This window comes from Crocodylus porosus, unplaced genomic scaffold, assembly GCF_001723895.1.
Source record: "Crocodylus porosus isolate Cpor-Errol unplaced genomic scaffold, CroPor_comp1, whole genome shotgun sequence".
Lineage (NCBI taxonomy): Eukaryota > Metazoa > Chordata > Crocodylia > Crocodylidae > Crocodylus > Crocodylus porosus.
Window position 1 is genome coordinate 17,617,985 of NW_017728947.1, and position 20,552 is coordinate 17,638,536.

A 20,552-nucleotide genomic window follows, 5' to 3' on the forward strand; every position below is an offset into this window, starting at 1 on the left:
CGGAGGTGGTTCAAGCACCTACAATGAACACCTTCAAGAATAAATTGGATGCTTATCTTGCTGGGATCCTGTGACCCCAGCTGACTTCCTGCCCTTTGGGCGGGGGGCTGGACTCAGTGATTTTCTGAGGTCCTTTCCAGCCCAAACGTCTATGAAATCTATGAAAGTCAGCTGCACAGCTGGAATTAGAGAACACAGGCACCCAGACATCTGCTGAAAGAACAAGGTAGCCAAACTTAAAATGTCAAGCTGGTTCCGACCTTGTGTAGAGGATAACTTTCTGTTCCAGAAAGTGAAGGATATAACCAGGGGATCCCTATCTTGGATCTTGTCTTAACCAATGCGGAAGAAGTGGTGAAGAATGCAATGGTGATGGGTAACTTGGGAGGAAGCAATCATGATATGATAGAATTCCAGATGCTGAGATAGGAAAAACATTAGGTCAGCAAAATTAGGATGCTAGATTTCAAAAAGGCAGATTTCATCCAACTCAAGGAGTTAATAGGCATGATGGCATGGCAGAATAAAGTCACCCAAGAGTGCTGGGAGCTCCTAAAGGGCACAGTAGTAGAAGCTCAACAAGAAACTGTCCTGACATGATTGAAGCACAAGAAAAATCGCAAGACACCAATGTGGCGGCACAAGGAGTTTCTAAAGTGCCTAAAATGCAAAAGGAGAGAATACAGGCAATGGAACGATGGGCAGGTCACCAAGGAAGCTTACCAGGAAATAGCAAAAACCTGAAGTGACAAAATCAGGAAGGCAAAGATGAAGAACAAGCTGCAGCTGACAAAGGAGGTGAAGGACAACAAGAAGAGGTTCTATATTCTCTATATAAATATGTTGGCTAGAAAAGAAGGACCAAGGAAGCTGTGGGTCCTCTGTTAACAAGCCAGGAGGAACTCCTAACCAAACATGCAAAGAAGACAGATCTGCTCATCAGCTCCTTTGCCTTGGTCTTCACAAAAAAATTAAGCTGCAGCCAGACACCTCGTAAGGTTTATCTAGAAAAGGAAGAGCCCAAGCTGAGGGAGGAGATAACAAAAGAGACGGTTAGAGAGCTTTTGTTGGGTCTGAATGAATTCAGGTCAGTAGGGCCAAATGAGCTTCACCCCAGGGTACTGAAGGAATTGGCAGAGGAGATCTGAGTCCTTGACAATGAACTCCATGGCTGCATACACACGAGCAAGGTTGTGAGTTTGCAGCAGCACTAATTTGTGCTGCTACTTTTTGCTGCATGCCCCTGCTCTTGCGTTTTGTGTCGGGACAAATTGTCCTGCTGCTCCATGTGCTGCACAGGGGTCTGTCTGGGGCACAGGGTTTCAGAGTGCAGGGTGCCAACCAACAGGCAGCCCCCATGCCAAGGCAGCCTTGCCTCAACCAGCTGTGGAGTGGCACATGGAAATGAGGGAGCAGGCCCTGGGCTGCCTGCTCCCCAGCCCTGGGCTGCCTGCTCCCCCATCTCCACTCGCTGCAAAGCCCTTGCACAAAGCCGCCGCTCCCTGGCTGGGTGGGGGGCAGTGTGCCTCCAGACAGGGGAGCAAGCAGCCCTGGGAAGGCTGCTGCCCTGCCTCCACATGCCTCAGTGTGGGGGCTCCCCTGCAGAGCCCCTAAATTGAGGCACGTGGAGTCTCTGTGCTGAGGCATCCTGTACCCTAGCCAGCCATGGAGATACCCTGAACTGGCTGCTCCCCTGTCGCAAGGCACACTGCTCCTCAGCCAGCTGCTCCATGGCTGGCTGGGGCACAAGATGCCTCAATGTGGGGGCTCTGCAGTGGAGCCCCTGCACTGAGGCACATGGAGATGGGAGCAGCCAGCTCAGTGCTGCTTTCTTCTCCATCTCAAGGCACACTGCATCCCAGCCAGCCCGGGAGCAGCTGGCTGGGGCGCAGGGTGCCTGAAGTGTGGGGACTTCTCATCACACGGAGAAAGGGAAGCAGCCAGCCCGTCTCAAGACACACTGTGCCCCAGCCAGCTGGGAAGTGGCAGGCTTGGATACAGCATGCCTCAGCATGGGGGCTCTGCATCTTCACGTTTGTCCCACTACATGCCACTTTTTGTCATGCTTTGCACTGCTTTTTTCTTCCTTTCTTTTTTGTTTTGGTGGGGGGGCAGTTGTTTATTGTTTTTGTTTTATTTGGGGGGGGTTGCTACCAGGTAAATCCCAGTAGCAAATTTTTCTCCAGCATTGCAAATTAGCAGCGCCATGCATGATTTAATGTGCAGTTTGTAACACCACAAAGAGGTTTCCAGCAACAGAAACTGCACACTCCTGCACATCTGGATCCAGCCCATGAAGTTGTGGAAGGTGGACCAGATACCAGAGGACTGGTAAAGGGCCAACATGTTGCCCTTCTTTAAAAAAGCAAAAAGGAGAATTCAGGGAACTACAGAGTGGTTTGCCGCACTTCAATATCTGGGAATTTAATGGAGCATATTAAGGAAGGCCATTTGAAAGCATCTGTAGGGGGAAAGACTGATCACAAACAGCCAGCATGGATTTATGAAAAACAAATCTTGCCAAACAAATTTGATCTCCTCCTTTGACAAAGTGACTACTTGCGTGGATGAAGGGAATGCTGTGGATAGAGTATATCTGGACTTCAGCAAAGCTTTTGGCAAGGTCCCATATGACCTCATAAACAAATTGGAGAAATGTGGGCTAGATAAAACCACTACAAGGTGGACAGATAACTGACTCAATAGCTGCAAGCAAAGGGTAATTATTAACGGGTCCAGGTCAACGGCAGGGGGTTTTGAGTGGAGTCCTGCTGGGGTTTGTCCTTAGCCCAGTGCTGTTCAACATGCTTATTAGTGTTTATCAGATGACATGAAACTGGGAAGGACTGTGAACACATTGGAGGATGCGAGTGCAATTCAGATGTTTACAGATCGGAAAGTTGGGCTAGAACTAATAGGATGAAGTTCAATGTGGACAAACGCAAGGTGCTACGCCTCAGAAAGAATAACCAAAAACATAAATATAAAATGGGTGACACCTGGATGGATGACAGCAGTATGAAAAAGGACTTGGGAGTCTTGGTAGATCACAGGCTCAATACAAGTCTGAGATGTGATGTAGCCACACAGAAGGCGAATATGGTTTTGGGATGCAGCAATAGAAGCATTAGGTGCAAGACAAGGGAGATGATAGTGGCTCTACTTGGCACTAGTTAGACCTCATCTGGAGTACTGTGTGCAGTTCTGATCTCAGCATTCTAGAAAAGGATGTGGAGAAGTTAGAGAGAACCCAGGTGCAATGATAAAGGGCTTAGAAAGCAAGTCATTTGAGGAAAGGGTGAAGGAGCTAGGCATGATCAGCTTACGGAGAAGGAACTTAAAAGGAGACATGATAGCAGTCTTCAAATACTTGAAGGGCTGTCATAAAGAAGAGGAAGAACACCCTTTTTCTCTTGCTGCAGAGAGGAGGACACGGACTAATGGCTTGAGGTTGCAGCACAGTAAGTTTAGATTTGGTATCTGGGAAAAACTTCTTCACTGTTAGAATAGTGAAGCAGTGGAAGCTATAGGCTCTTCATCATTGGAGGTGTTCAAGAAGAGGTTGAACAGCCATTGGTTGGGGATGATCTAGTTGTATCTTCTACTATGAGTATTTCCCATGCTTCTGGACTTTCCTGGGTGCCTTTCCCCCACCCATCCCCTTTCTTCTGCATGTGTCAACGTGTTTTTAAGCTTTCCTCAGAGCCATTGGGTGTTGGCTGCAGCAAAGGGTGGGAACTTTGACTAGGGTGTGCCAGTGCTTCTGCTGGGACCAAAGCCAAAGTATCCTGTCTAGAGGGTCTTGCCCCTCTGCTCAGGGTCAGGCCAATTGCCATTTTTCCGGTCAAGAAAGAATTTTACCCATGGTCAGATTGGTATAGATTTTTGGTATTGGTTTTTGTCTTTCTCATTAGCAGGGGGCATGGCCCTCTATCTGGGATCTCTTGAGCATATACTGACACCATTTCATAGAAGCAGGACATTGGCTGCTGTGGCTCTCCTGCTTTCCTGTGGCAGGTTATGGTATTAGATCTGTGTTGTTTCAGGGTTGCTGGTAGTGTTACATAGAGTTTAAATTGTGGATTGTATAGGATGGTTTGGATAGGAATGCTCCTACCTCAGGCAGGAGGTTGGACTAGATGACCACTGGAGGCCCTCTCCAGCCCTACTTATTTATGATTGTATGACCTTTTGACTGTCTCTGTTCCTGGTTCCTCCAAACCATGCTGCCTCTGAGTCATTTTTGAAAGTGAACTAACCATGCTTGCAACCTGGTGCCTCTGGAGTGGCAGATGGAAACTCTGGAAATGTAAATCATACACATCAGATTGGGACAGGATGTGTGTCCAGCTGTAATTTCAGGAAGGATGTAGAAAGCTAGAAATAATCTTTCTTCATAATCAAATTCTAGAAATCAGTTCTAGCCAGGACACCCTGGTCCTGTGTAAGTGAATTAAAAAAAAAAAGAGATAGCTGCAGATGTTGAGAACTTTATTGTCATTTCTCTTCCAAAAGTCAATGGACCCAAATTCTGCATTTGCTAAGTCAGATTTAAATTGACTCCAGGAGCAAAATGGGTGCATCAGATTAGAGGAAATCTACAGAAGGGACATAACAGTGGTACGTTTAATATCTCGTTCTTTGGAATAGTAGCTTACCTGAGGGGGTAACATAGTTTGGACATGAACATCTTTGTCACATGCTGATTTCTGGCTGCCAAAACAACCTTCTGAGCTAGACATTTCAAAAATTGGTAACAAGGCTGCTTTGAATTGTGCTAAGGGTTAGGATAGCACAGAACCAGCAGCAGGATTAGGTGTAGCAAAGTAGTTCACCCCTCTTCCCTGAACCATGTTGTTTGAGTACATCCCAGAACCTGGGGTGGTACCTTTTAGCTGCACAACTGTAGGGCCCTGGGGTGAGTACTTGATAAAAAGAAATAACATAATACCTCCTGTTTCATGATGCATGCTGAGTATTTCTTTTAGAGTTCCTGTCTCTGTGTTTCTGTCCCAACTTGATTATGCTTAAATTGTCAGACTCAGAGACCACTGGCACAGATGGTGGAAGCTGTCATGCCATTCAACCAGAATGGCTCTTCAGTGTTAAGTGCTAGACCCTCACCCACAAAAATGTGATTTCAGCCTTCGGACATTTGAGAAAAAATGGACCTTTCCCAGGAAATTCTTTTTGCTAACCCCTCTGACTTCTGTGTGGTAACCCTTGTAATAGCTACTCAGATAAGAGAGGGTTTTCTGAATTGTCTCTCATATTTTCATTATTATTATGTTTTATTGATGGAAATATTCTCAGAGACTTATGCAAGTGGGTCATGTTCTGTAAAGAAAATGATATCATTAATGTTACTTTAGTGCAAATAAAAGAGTAGGTATAATTAAGCTGAAATATAACTGAGGTTTTTTTTTTCCCCTCAGTGTCTGAGCTTCAGGAAGAAGGAATGAATGCCATTAACTTACCTCTCAGTCCAATTCCATTTGAGATAGACCCTGAGGACACTATGCTAGGTAATGCATCTCAACAAAAAAGCTGTGTGTAAATAAAATTCTACAAATTAAATCATTTTCTAATATCTATTTTTAACCCTTCTAGAGGAAAATGAGGTACGAACAATGGTGGATCCAAATTCAAGAAATGACCCTAAATTACAAGAGCTAATGAAGGTACTGGAAAGCATGCAAACACTTTAATATTTCACTGAAAATGAGTGAAATGGGGGAAGGTGGGGGGGTGGGTGTTGGGTGGGGGTGGGTGTTCTTTTATTTGAATGCATGAAAGCATCACCCAGACATGAATTAACTAAACCACATAGTACACATGCATCGATAAAGGAGTACATTTCAGTACCTATTTTCAGATGAGATGCATAGAGCTCAAGCCATTCACCTAAGAGTACAAGAACTAATGTTTGAAGTGGGAGAATCCTGGTTCTGAATCCATCCTCCAGTCTAAGACTGCCCTGTTTTCTTTCTGTGGTTTCTTTATCATGTATCTGGGGCATCTGCTTATTGCAATTCACTTAACTTTCTTCTCTTATTATGGACCTGATTCAGGTCAGTTGAAATTAATAGAAAGACACTGACTCAAAAGAACGTTGAATCGGTCAGCAGAGTTTTGTGCTATCCTAAGTCATCTTTCTAAGAAAAGTTAATGCAATATTTTCTCTGTGTAATGTACTCAGTCTCCATTGATATAATAAGCAAAAGTTCTTTATCACTTTGTAGCCTACACATCTTCCATTTGCTTCTGTTGTAATTCCATACCAGTTGTAGTCAAACCACTGTAGCATTGGTGTTTTCTATGCTGAGTATTTCCCAAACATGTACAGTGTAATATGTTTTAAATTGTAAATGTTCTATGCATAAACGGTCAAATTTGTGTTCCCTGTATAGGTATTAATTGACTGGATTAATGATGTACTGGTAGGAGAAAGGATTATTGTAAAAGATCTGGCTGAGGACCTGTATGATGGACAAGTATTACAGAAATTATTTGGTAAGAAATATGTATATGCTGTTGGGACACTGTCAGTAAGTAGATCAGTTGTTCTGCATTAGAGAAGGCTTGGTATCATCTTACATTTGCAGCCTTCATATGATATAAAAATAGCCTGGTATTATAAGAGCTTTGAGCAAAGGTTGTCCATTGCAATTTTGAGGAAGTGCCATCTTCTTAGGTACAGCACAGTGTCTGTTGCACTGGAATTGATCAAAAGGACATAAAGCATACCCAGGGTGCTAGAGGGAGGGTTCTAGTCTTGGCAGCAGCTTACGCTCTGATTATATTTATTATCTGCATATGTTCTGTAGAAACTCAACCATGTTACAAGTGGAAATTAAGTTTTAAAGCAAGGGTATTTCCATTACAGTGGTGGATGTTTTTAATCTGTGCTAGTTCCCATACCATAGTTTATTTAAATCTCAAAGTTCCTCTGGAAAGTTGGCGTTTCTATCTGATTTGCTGCCTGGCTCTTAATGTTAGTGAAGTAATGATACCCAGTGGGCTGCAAGCTGAGCTTCAGCTGAGAAAAAGATAGAGAAAAGAGACGTTTAATTCAGAGTTGGCATGTGACCATTAACTGCTGGCTTAGAAGCCACTTTCTTACTTATTACAGCTCATAAAGTCTCTAGTAAATTTTTATCCTGTATTTGAAATGGATCTTGAAACATTATCTGTGAGCCATTCTAATAATGGTCTTCTAGACCAGTGGTCTCCAAAGTGGGGTGCGCGCACCCCAGGGGGGTGCTTAAGACTATCCATTGGGGTGCGGGAAGAAAATATTAATATAAATAGAAGTTCTAATATTTTCTTCCCGCACCCCAATGGATAGTCTTAAGCATTTTTATCTAAAAAAAAAATAAGAAAGAAATTAAGCTTTACTAATATTTAGTATAGGGATTGACACTGGCGCCCTCACTTGGTCCGTATGTCAGACAGTCACGGGTCACATACGGTACACAAGTAATACATGTATATAATTTATAAATAAATAAATATACATGTATTGGGGGTGCGTGCTCAAAAATTTTTTACTGATAGGGATGCGCAATCAAAAAAGTTTGGAGACCACTGTTCTAGACCATGGATATGGGGAAAGTTTGCTTCTACGAATGGTTAAGATACTGAACATATTGTGATGGCCCTGATCCGGGAATTTTATCTACATGGGCAAACCTTCAGTGCAGTTTAAAAATATCCATTAGATATAATCTAACTAACTTGCTACAGGCAGAAATAATGTATACGGTTGGATTCTGATCCAATGCTTGTTGAAATAATTGGAAATCTTTCCATTAATCTTAATTGGCCATGTATCAGGTCTCTACAGATTAAAGGGCCTGCAGTGAAATCCTGCCTAGATTTGCAGAAGACCCCCATTGATATCATGTGGCTCTTACTACAGGAAACAAGCCAACAAGCCCAATTCCATTCATACTAGGAAGATTTGCCATTGACTTGAATGGGAGCAAGACCAGACCTCGCAAGCTGAACAATATATTTCTTTTGTGAATTAAATTGGTGGGCGATCAGTTTCTTTATTTCTGGTGCCATTATCAGGGAGGTTGTTGTGCAGTCTTCTTTACGTGTTAATTAATGGTTGTAAGGATCCTGGCAGTTTGACAAAAAACATTAGCAGCCATAATCTTTGCTAGTAATATTAATGGGGCTTGTTTTTTCTCTTACTTCCATCTGTGTTACTCCATTTAGTTTGGATGTGGATATTTCTGAGGTAGGAGTATGTGGCGCATTGGATTTTTTCTCCATCACTTTTACTTTTTTGTTCCACCTTGAAAATGTGTTTTCCATTTTCTTATTACACAGACCTAATCTGACTTTAATTTACTAAAGACCCTGTCTGTGCACATAACTTACAATAGTTTAAGTAAAATAGTTTTTTTAATTGATTTACTTAAACCACTGCAAACCCTTGTGTGGACACACTTACACTGACTAATACCTAGCTTTTATTGATTTAGCTTAAGTCAGTAACTCACCAAATTAAGCTAAATTGATATAAACCTAAGGATTTGTACCAGTTATAATTAAATTGATTTAAAAGCCAGTGAAAGTTTTGAGGGTAGATGTAGGCTAAGTTTATTTACAAAGAGGCTGCCCATGGTTTTAGGTGCTTTTATGTGTATTAAAATCTTTGAATTATTGTCCTGGATGCTTCATCTCTAGTCACATGACTATGGTACAGCCTGACTTTTACCAGTCAAACAGAAGCTTTAAAAATATTGTTCTAGGGGCTGAAGAAGAAGCAGTTCATCTAGACTGGACAAATCAAAACTTTTATTTGACCACCAAAATAGCTAGTCTATAGTACAATTAACCTTTGTGCCATATAACTTTTATGGAAGAACCAAGAAGGCAGCATGCTTAACCCCCACCTTTAGTGATCTATAGAGTTGCTTCCACCCCTTGCTAGCTTGTAGTGTGGTTTTCATTACTACTTGGCTTTAATGTTTATAGGAAACAATGAGAAAACGGGGTTATAACCTTAGGATTCGTAAGTGACACTAAAGGTCCTCTGGAGGAAAAAAAAAAGATGTCCTTACATGGATCAGCCAAGAAATCAGTGATCAATTTTTTTCAGCCATGAACCTTTGTATCTACTGAAAATGCACTGGAGTGTAGGGAATGGAATGTCTTTCCGTTGCTCATGGTCTCTAAGGTTAAGGAGCAGACTAACTGTCTTTTCTTCCATTATCACTTCAGAGAAACTTGAGAGTGAGAAACTGAATGTTGCTGAAGTCACACAATCTGAAATTGCTCAGAAGCAAAAGCTACAGACAGTGCTTGAAAAGATCAATGAAACGCTTAAACTTCCTCCAAGGAACATCAAGTGGAATGTTGACTGTAAGTTGCATATTTTACAGTGAAGCACTTAGATGTTGATAGGATAGATGTTAGAGTCCCTACCTACAAGTCATAACTATACTACACTAAGGAAGGCCAGTTTCCTGCTCCTTGTGGAGGAAGTTGCACAGTATGGTGAATAGGGGTGTACATTCAGCAACATTTTTTCCTTCTCCAGTACTGCTTCACCTCCAGAGAAATAAATAGCTACACTTCTTTAAACATTTCTCATTTATGTCTTCAAAGGTGTACATATCTCTGTATCTTTCATTACCATATTTGTGCATGTGAAAGTGGGACTACATGCATTAAAAATGCAGTATTTAGGCTCACAGATGCCTCTTGTACAGTGCATACACATGACATTTGCCTGCATGTGGTTCGAATGGATTATGGCCAACTGAATATTTAAGGTAAAATCCTGCACCCACTGAAGATAACTAATTCCCATGGATTTTGCCCAAATCTTTTCTGGTATATACTCATACTTCTTTAACAGTGCAGGAAGTTCAACAATGGCTGTGATTTATGAGTGCCTTAGATTTTAGTTACTGGGTTTAAGACACCTTAAAAAGACCTGATTTTCTGAAGGTGGAAACTCAGTAGTTTTGAAAAACAGGTTTCATCAAGCTGTCTCAAGTTGGGCACCCAAAATCACCAACTGCTTTTGAAAATCTTGCCCAGTATGTTTATAGCAGCTGTTTCCTGTCTTCTCTCTCCATCCTGAGCCACAGTATCTTTCATCACATGTCCCATGTGGAAGGGAGAGATGTAACTATGATGAGGCAGGATGAACTTTAAGCATAGTTCTTCCCCATAGCTTTTCCCCTTCATGTGGCCCCATCATGTTATTTTCACCATCATTTTCTTCCATTCTCAGCTACACAGCAGGATGCAAGGCATGTAGAGGGCCCTGTGATTTAACTTAAAATTCTAATTTGTCTTTGTTTTAATGTGTTACATGTGTTTCCCAAATTTTTAGTGTGAAAGTAGGAGATTGACAGCAGCTGCCAGAGCCAGCTGTTGTAAAAATAGGTGTGGGGCAGGCTTCTTTATACAACTGTCCCAGAGCATGTCCTTCCTGAACAACAGTCCCTCCCCCCCTTCTCCCCCAACCATGCCAGTGTTGTAGACTGTGGAAAGTTATGGGGCCGATACAGAGAGGTCCACTGCACAGTTGAAAATTGCATTGGAAATGATGAAAGAGAACATTTCAGGGAATCACTTACTACATTACATGTGAAATAACTTAGTAGTTATTGGTTACTTCATGTATGGAAAAACATGCAACATTGTATTGTAGCTGTCAACCATCACATTAGAGCACTACCAAAGGGAAGTAAATGAATGCGCTGTAAATCTGGATGCAAGCAATAAGAAGAAGAAAGGAAGTACTAAGAGTTAAAAATAAGATTCTATTCTGAGGCCAGCAGTTTGATACTTGATTAAAGGTTTCCTAAAGTCTTTTGATATCTTGTAAGTCTTCTTAGTGTTAACTACCCATATGAAACCTGCTGAGAAGAAACTAAAATAACAAGAATAACTGTAGCAAGTTCATGAGGAATGTTTGACTCATTGAGTTTGGTAAGTTATTGCTCAATGCTTCAGCCAAAATAGGCTCGTTTATCATCCTACAGACATTGTGACACTTAAAAATGAATAAAGTGCATGTTATGAATACAAAAATATCTTTCTGATAGTCCATAAATCCATACTCAAATAAAGAGGATGAAGGGGAGTGCATAGACAGCAGTTTGAGCTGCTGTACTTGAAATCTGGCTTTTAAATCAGGTTTAGATTTCCAACTTCCCAGGCCAATGGCTTCCACACATAATGCAAAATCTAACCTTGGTCTTCAGGAGTATAGTTGAGTATTGCATTCCTACTACCTCCTATTTATGGAAGGCAGTTGAAAGAAAGGTACCCTGAAAGCACCCATCTGTGGGTCCAGGTACCAAGGGAAATGTATCCCATATGCCCATGAATCCTTGCAAGCAAAATGAAATATTTGCCTATGCTGCTTTGCCTTATGTAACTTGTGCTTTTAATGTCTTTTTCAGCTGTTCATGCAAAGAGTCTTGTAGCAATACTTCATCTTTTGGTTGCGTTATCACAATATTTTCGGGCACCAATCAGACTTCCAGATCATGTGTCTATTCAAGTCGTCGTTGTCCAGGTAAAATAGGTGTAACTCAGCTAGTGAGAGTGCTGAAGTTGATTGATGAATTTCTTGAGTAATAAACGTAAAACATATTTATGCCGTGTTGGCTCACCGTGCTTCACAAGTGAAAGGCAGAAGAACAAGTATTTTCCCAGACTGAGTTGTGGCTCTGAATATCTTATTTTGATTGCATAGTAGCCAGACTATGACATTAAAAATGTATTAAACTTTATTATTGTTGGAATGCGTTTGTATATAAATCACACAGTGTGATCTCTAAAGTTAATATTTTTCCCATTTTTGATGGTCATCTCACTAGACTGCGTAGATATTCAAATCTGCTTTTGTAGTGAGTGATGAATTGTCATCATTTATTAAATTTAAATTCATGTTAGGTGAATAAATATTCCTTTTCAGCCTTATACACACTAATCTAGTCTAATCATAATTTTGTCACCCTCATAAGACCATTAATTTGATCTTTTGTGCCAATCATGCTCCCTATTAGAGTCTCATCTGCCTCAGTTTCCCAGGTTACTCTGTCTGTCATTTGTCTTACTAGATTCAGTTTGATTTGCACTTGCCATGTTTTGCCATTCCCATTTAATTTACTTTCTCTCTACATACCAGCTCTACTTTTATTTTTTGTGGCATAGTAGTCCTTACCTTTTTTATATATTTATTTCGTTTACTGGTGTCTTCCTGTAATGTCTGTTACAAGAAATTATTACTTGGACTCCCTTCAGATCTAAAAAAATGAGCTGTTTGTTTTTAAAACCCCATTCATATATCAGACAAGTTTCTGAACTGGAAATCTTAAGGGGAAGTTCTGGCAGATGCATTTCTAAAAAACTTTTATCCAACTCGTTGGTGATAGAATTCCACTTGGGAGGATGAAAGTGACTTGTTGTTAGTTTGCAGTGATGAATGTAAGACTTAAGAGGAAAGCAACTTTCAATCAAGCAACTTATCTTCTTGACGTGGGCTTTAAAATATTAATAATCAACATTTCTCTCAAAATACTAATGAAGGCAGCCTAAGAAATCAGAAATGCAGCAATCATGTCCCATGGCAAAGGACCTAGGGAGGACAGGAAAGAAAAAAAAATGTATATATATATAAGGAGTTGGACCATACGTTCCTCTATATTGAGTCTGCTTAGACAAACTCTTCAAGTCAGTAGTCTCAATTTGCCCCTTTTTTAATACACTTTTATCAATCAAGAATAACTCTACTGAAGCCAATGGTGTTTTCAGAGCATAAAGTTCTCTTACTTAGTGGAAGTTTTATGTTAGTGTAGATTGTAGCATTGGGCTCACAGTCAGAGAAAGGCTGCCAGGGAGGCAAAGAGAAAAAAAACACAGAGCAAAACCATATTCACTTTCAGACATACCCTATTCAAGATATTGGTTTTAATTCAGTAATGTCCAATGCCTTCAATGACAGAGAGGAATCTGTGATCAGTTCGTGTTTTCATAAACTGAAATGCATGCTTACAGATGTTACTGAAAAGGCCTAGAAGTACTGTAAAATTACTGTCTTCCATTGTCATGAGAGTGAACGCTCATCTTCCCCCAATAGAAATTTGTTAATCAATACTTTATTTCCTTTGTTCTAAATACCCTATGGTTTTCTTTTGCCCTTTATTTCCTCAATAAATAATATTTAAGAAATACCAGTATATAATATTTTACTAGTAATAACACCAATCACATTTGTATAATGACTCACATTTTTCTATAACAGGCAATTGTCTGTTATTTCAGTTTTCCATAGAAAAAAGTTTCTAAGCATTTTGCTGAAAATTCTAAGCATTTTTGTGTGAAGAAAAATGTTTATGGGGAAAAAGTCAAAACATATTAAAGCATTTTTATTCATTTAGTCTAGAACTTTATATAAAATGCAATATTAGTGAAGTAGCAAAATAGTACAAAATATTAATAATACAAGAGCCAATAAAATATACACTGTGTTCTAATAAAAAGTTGCAATGAAACTCATTGGTATAAGTCAAAACAAAACATTTCAACACTATGTAAATAAACCATTTTTATTCCAAATGAAGATTTACAAGAAGACTGTTTAGAATTTCAGATTTTCAATCCACTTTGAACTAAAAGAGGCGCAAAATGTCCAACTTTCCTGCAGAATGTGAATTACTACTCTCAATGAGCTCTGCTTAAGTGTAATATCCATCTAGAGACATAAGTCAAAATTCAGTGTTTTGGTACAGTTGGATGTTTTTCCTTGTCCAGTGGAACTTGTATTGGACACTCTGAATGGTGATAAAGTAGAACATGAGGATTGGGTGGGTTTTTGAACATATTTATTTGACATACAGTTTGGAATGAGTAACTCCAAATTTCTATTAGTATTTATTTTTATTTTTGGGGATATTTATTATTCCCCACCTATCTTAAAACAACCCACACAATGAAAAGGTACTTTGCCAGCTATTGACAGAAGAAATGCTACATGAAGCATTTGAAAGTGTTGAAAATGTTTATATTAGTTTTTTAGAGGTCCATTCTCCAACTGCTGCATCTGGGACTTCCATGCTACTCGTTCATTGCAAGTCAAAAGCAAAGGAAAATACTCTATGAAACACAACATGTAGGTGGACCAATGTGAAGTGAAATGTCAAGTTGATGCGTGGTGTATTTGGACAGTGTGGAAATGTCATTAATGTTATTGGTGAAATGCCTAGCAATAGACTGGAGCAGTGGTTTTCAAACTGGAGTAATGTACCCCTGCAATATGCAGTGTTTTGCCAAGGGGTATGCAGTCAAAATTTAATAATGTCAGTGGACCTTCTGATTGGTCAGCAGACTATAAGTATTGTAGTGGGATTGCCACATGTTAACTGATCAGAAGCTGAACATGCAGAAACGCATTGGGTGCAAGGGGTATAAGCAGCACTATTTTACTAGTAAAGGGGTTATGCAGCCAAAAAGCTTGAAAATCACTGGACTAGAACAAAGCATGGTGCCTGTTTTCCTATCAAAGAATGAGGGACTTAGGTACAGAACTCCCATTAATATTAACAGGAATTTTCCAGTTAGTGAAGTATTTGTTCTTTAACAGCACCAGACAGTGTCATTTGGTCACCTCTTAAGACTTGCTCACCCGCACACATGCAATGGTATATAAGGGGCCTCATTATTCCCCTGCATCACCACTGCCTACGCAATGGGGAGAACAATTGCCACTGCTGTGCTATTATTCTCCCTCAGGGGCAGCGAGTGGGTGAAGCCTTGGCTCCATAATATATTAGCAGCATCTCTGATCCAGTGCAGGAGGAGAAATGAACAGTTCTGGCAAAAAAAAAGTTTCCTTCTGCCCTGGGTCAGAGGGGAAGAACCCAGTTGTGGCTCTCTGTTACAATCTAGTACCTTCCCAGTTCCTGGGGCAGTGTAGGCCCTTATCTAGGCAACAGTTTGAGGTCATGGTTCAGCTCAAAATAATGCAGTTTTTCAGTCATTTAAGCAGTGCACAAGCTGTCTCAGCAGCTATCCTCCTTTTTCTTGAGACTTTTATGAAAGTCACCCAAATGTGTGTGTGCTTTTAATGCGTAGAAGTTCTTATAGAATCATAGAAAACTAGGGTTGGAAGGGATCTCAGGGGGTCATCTAGTCCAACCCCCTGCTCAAAGCAGGACCAGCCCCAACTAGATCATTCCAGCCAGGGCTCTGTCAAGCTGGACCTTAAAAACCACCAAGGATGGAGATCCCACCACCTCTCTGAGAAACCCATTCCAGTGCTTCACCACCCTCCTAGTGAGAGAGTTTTTCCTAAAATCCAACCTAAGCTTCCCTTGCTGCAACTTGAGACCATTGCTTCTTATTCTGTCATCTGCTACCACTGAGAACAGTCTAGCTCCATCCTCTTTGGAACAACCCTTCAGGTAGTTAAAGGAAGTTTTAACTACATACAATTGTTGTATTCAACCAAATATTACAACCTTTACATATTGTCACAGGGCACTAACGTGCCTGCTCCTAGAAGAGCAGAAACTACCTGGGGAGAGCCCATAGAGACAAGCAGAAGCCCAGGTGGAAGTTACCAGGGCAACAGGCTAGAGAGCAAATTAGCCTGCAGCTGTACTTGGTCAGTTGACCAGAAGAGGCAGGGCCGCGGGCCTATATAAACCCCAGGCTGGAGCTACGGAAGGCAGTTCCCCACTAGTAACCAGAGGGGAAGGAGCCTTCAGGGAGGAAGTGCCTAGTGATGCTGCAACTGCCTGGCAGGCTGCACCTAGGGCTAAGGGGAGTCTATGAGCTCCACAGGTACCCTTGCCTACTAGACACTTGGTGCCAGAGGCAGAATCTGATTCTTCTAAAGGGGCAGAGCACGCCCTGATCTCTTGTATTATGTTATAGCGCAGGGGCTTACGTCTTGTTTGCTGTTGTATAACACTGGTGGTTTGGGTGAGGCTGTATGGAGAAGGAGGAGGCCTCATTGGGGGCCCACTGCAGTGGGGGCCTTGGCGCCAGAGAGGGCATGGCACTTGGGGTGCCCAGAACCCGGCTCCAGAGAGGTGCAGAGACAGGGCTGCAAAGAACCCAGGGAGGACAAATCACAGCAAGGCCTAGACCGGACAATGTCAATGACATCTGCAAGGCTTGGGGTGTGATAAAGGGGCGGTTGGAGCCACGCATATAGCCCATAAGGCTGGAGTGTCCCGTGACATCTATTTTTGAAACCGGACCCACAAGGTGTCCAGGAACCCACAGGGTTCAGGGAAATACATCAGGACTGTGTCCAACGGGACGTGAAGACAGCTTCCCTATGTTATAAATACATCAAGATGTGGTGGGCGATAATAGAGGGTGCCCATCAGGCTGAATTGGCACGGTCAAGGGTCCCTAGGGGTAACACGGCCATCCTTGAGGACCCCATCCCGTGACACGCATATATATATATGCAGTTGAAACACTTTGGATAGATAGATAGATAAATGTGTTTCAGCTGTTTTTGTATGAAGAGCCAATCAGCCAGCCAGTCTTGTGGTTTGACTTCAGTTGTCTTGAAGCAACTCAAAGGAAGAGCTTTTATTACTTTCTCCTGTAAACGAAATTTGATCTCACACATATTGTAGTAAGGTTAGTTAATAGTAATGTAATCCAACTGGATCAAATCTTCAACTCAACATGGGGTCTAAGCAGGAGGACTGTGCACTGAGAGGGATGAATCTCTTCTCTGCAAGGGAGGAAGTAATAACATCCCTGTTTCACAGGTGCTCCTATCTCATTGCTAACTAGCCACATGACAACTACACTTCATGCATAGAGGAATAACCAGTGTTTCATCACGTTTTTCTCTGTACGCTTTCATTTAGGGAGTAAGTAAGTAAATTTAGGACCAGCATAAAGTTATCTTCTTACTGCCTTGCATATGCATACTGCCTTGTGTGATGGGGAGTACAGTAAATAATTCATGGTGTCTAGACTATATACTATTGATGCTTGGCCTATTTTTTTCTTTCTGGATTACAAAACATAGCTACAATGAGTGAATAAAATTAGAAAAAAGAGTGTTGATTAAGGCAAAACATACATGTAATATAGACACAAAGGCCAATGGCTGTGGTCAGTGTAAGTGAAGCAGCCTCAGTCTCTTCAGCCCCATCCTTTCCCAGAAAACTTATACTGTCTGCTATTAGACTCAGAGCTAGGTATGTAGCTCCTTAGTAATGTCCACTAATAATCATGTGCAATGGGTTTCCTGTATAAGAGCCTGCTCAATAAAACATGGAGTCTATAGAAACTCTATATGGAGTCTGTAGAAAGAGTAACGTAGAATTTGGGGGAGTTTGGTTCAAAACCAATCTAAATTTGTCTCTACTTTACATTTTCTTCTTGAACACATACAGCCCTTAAAGCACAGAGGAGCCAAACATGAAAAGATTAAATTTATAAAGAAAAAAGGAGGAGGAGGTGGAGAGAGAGCACAAGAGCATGGCAGAAAAAACAATGTGAATGGGAAGGAGGGCTTACAAAAAATGGTTGATGTGGGTACCATCTGCCCACACTGCCTATTGAAAACAGGGCTCAAACCTGCACATCTCTTCAGTAAACCTCCTTCTCTTGCATTTAAGCATTTCAAGTGCTGAGTTGAATTGAAGCCCTTGAATAGTGTGTGGCGGGGAGAAGGGGAGGATGGAGAAGGAAGAAATATATCCTACTATAGGTGGTGTCTCAAGTCTATTATTGTTGTACAGGCAAACTGTCTAGACAAAATTATAAGGAATTTGTACAAGTGGGTATAATATTAGAAAGCCAGTTTGAAAAAAAACACTTTATTTTCGTGCTTCTTTTCTGATGATAGGCTTTCTTTCAGTATCTTAAACATGAAGCTCTACTAAAAAAATAATCCCTATTTTTTTTTCCAGAAACGAGAAGGAATCCTCCAGTCCCGACAGATCCAAGAGGAAATAACTAGTAACACTGAGTATGTCAACACCACTGCTGCCAACAGTTCAGTAATTGAACACAGATGTGTCTGAGAAATTCAACCATTTGCTGATATTTAGATTTCATTATTGGGGTTCCAGGAGGGATCAGACATCAGCCAGTGATTATAGTTTAGCCTTTACAAGGGTTTCAAACATGCCTCTAAAAATGTAACATTACCAAAAGGAGTGAGGAAACAAGGAATTGGACTTACCAGTAGCAAAAGAACTACAAAACTCCAAAAGACTAGGACCAAAGGAAAGGGATAGCAAATTTATGTCAAGATTGAACATTTGAAGGCACCAATATTGCATACTGTTTCAGATACTTGAAATAGAAAATTGCCTTCAGATTGGCTTGAGAGAATTCTTAAGAACAGGCATGTCTCACTCTTCTACCTGATAGGGGTTATGTGATAAAGAATTAAGGCCTTTCAGAAAAGAAAAGAATGTTCCTATTATTTCATCAGCCATTGGACTTGGAGAAGAGTAAATGACAACAGTAAGAGAATAGTAAATCCTACTTTCAAAGACAGTGGAAAGAGTTTGGGCTAATGACTCATCATTAATCCTTGTGGGTTTATTCAAGTGTGATAATTATATGAAGGATCAAATGGAACAAGACACTACCATCTGTAATCGCCTAATCTAGGCACTGGGAAAAGAGTCCTTTAAATAAACACACACAAGCCTTTCTTTCCAATCATAAGAAGCGTGCAGATTCCACGACAGGAAGTCTGCAGTATGGCATTAACATGATATGTTACTGAAGCCAGTACCTGTAATATTAGTTGATCAAGATACTATGAGCCAGATCCTCAGTTGTAGTAAATTGAAGGACCCCCATTTAATTCAATTGATCTGTACCCATTTATACAAAATTGAGCATCTGGCCAATATGCAGTTCTGTTATTCAGCTTAAAGCAAGCCATGCAGTAAACTAAATAAGTTACATATAATTATGTTTTGCTTTTTACTATAGGGCATTTTCAGGAAGGCATGGTAAGTTTTGTTTGATTGCTATCATTTTCTTGAGGCTGCCAAAATCTACTTTAGTTAATTCTGCTGCAGGTGGTCATTTCATTCAGACTGTAAATAAGCTCAGGATTTGCAGCTGTCTTGGTTAATATATAAAATATATAGCTGACAGATTGGGGTGGCAGTTAACAAAAGAAAAAAAAACTTTGACATCAGTCTTGCCATCTTTAGTATAAGTTGGCAGCAAATGTCCTGATCTTAGAGATGTTGGGTGATTTCAACACAGAACATTAGTATGAAAGTAGTAATAGTCACAAACTTCCACTGATGCAATGATACTTCATGATCAAACTGTCATATCTTCTGCATAATTTGTTACTATGCTCCTATCCTTTTGCAATACAAAGACTTGGTCTTTCTTAGCTGACAGGGATTGATATTAAGCTGGGTTTGTCCCTTTTAATATCACTGCGGTGATAGTGTTTGCTCTTCTTCATGAGGTTTACATTGTTCATTTACAGCTAACTCAAAAAAACTGTAGTCATAGGGGTGTGGTATTTTGGGTTATACTGTGCTACTTTATTCAGAACAGCATAATGATGCTACCGGGTGCCCAGAGCAGGTGCCACACACAGGGGCAGAGGAAACTTCCAGTTGCTGCTATGTGGCTGGTCTAACTGTGCAGCTGTAGAGGCACCTGTTTCCCCCACTGGCCACCCAAATTGGTTCCCAGGCAACTGCCCTGGTTGCCCCACCTTAATTACTCCAAGTAGAGCCTTAGTCCATCCAAAGTCCAGAATTGAAGTCAGTGGGACTCTCTGCATTCCCCCTACCCCACCCCGCCCGAGAATATTTGATGTTTGCTTTAGCTTTTTCTGTTCAAACAGAATAAATGGAACTCTCTATGGGATCATTCTCTGCCACTGCAATTACACTGGGTGCATTATTATTGGAGTCTTCCTATTCCAGGTGGGATGGCTATTTGTCCTGTTCCTTGAGAGGTCACGCTTATTTCAGTCAGAATGTAGGACATGGTGGCCTCTTAGGGCACGTTCAGACAAGCCCGCATTTGCCCGCACGTCCAGACGAACCCCTTTGAAAAGCTGCAAGAGGCACGTGCAGGGACAAGAAAATGTTCCCCGCACTGCAAACTTGCTGGATATCCAGGGGTCAAAAAAATCCACGCAGAAAAAAGCAGGGCAGGGCACAGTGCCAGACTGTGCCCTGAGGCAACTGGAGGCTGGGCCCTCCATAGAAATGCTTTGGCTGCCAGAGTGTCTCTATGGTTAGTCCTCGCCCTGGTGCTGAAGCATGCTGCCTGCCCATAAGGGCAGGCAGCATGCCAGCAGCAGGGAGCTGGCCCTGGCCTCCACTGCCAGAAAGTAAGGGGTCGGGGGGCTAGAGAAGGGGAGGGGAATCATGGGGGGGACCCCTGCCGGCCCCACCTGCTCCCCCAGCCCCACAATCCATTCCCTGCTTGGCCCCCCTTCAGTCCCGAGCCCCCCATCTCTGCCCCCTGCAACCCAGCACTGGGGGGGAGAAACCCCAAAAGACCCAAACCCTGGCACATACCAGCAGTTTGAG

The 20,552-nt window shown here is 41.4% G+C and overlaps 1 protein-coding gene across 2 annotated transcripts in view; it reads left to right on the forward strand.

The window, feature by feature from the left end:
• PARVA (parvin alpha) overlaps positions 1 to 20,552 on the forward strand; it is a 108,189-nt gene that overhangs the window by 77,187 nt on the left and 10,450 nt on the right. For both annotated transcript variants that reach the window (XM_019551581.1, XM_019551583.1), the window contains exons 2-8: positions 5,436 to 5,525; positions 5,611 to 5,681; positions 6,411 to 6,513; positions 9,238 to 9,378; positions 11,439 to 11,554; positions 17,931 to 17,989; positions 18,973 to 18,992. In XM_019551581.1, the coding sequence (XP_019407126.1) occupies positions 5,436 to 5,525; positions 5,611 to 5,681; positions 6,411 to 6,513; positions 9,238 to 9,378; positions 11,439 to 11,554; positions 17,931 to 17,989; positions 18,973 to 18,992 (600 nt within the window). The remainder of the gene's footprint in view (positions 1 to 5,435; positions 5,526 to 5,610; positions 5,682 to 6,410; positions 6,514 to 9,237; positions 9,379 to 11,438; positions 11,555 to 17,930; positions 17,990 to 18,972; positions 18,993 to 20,552) is intronic.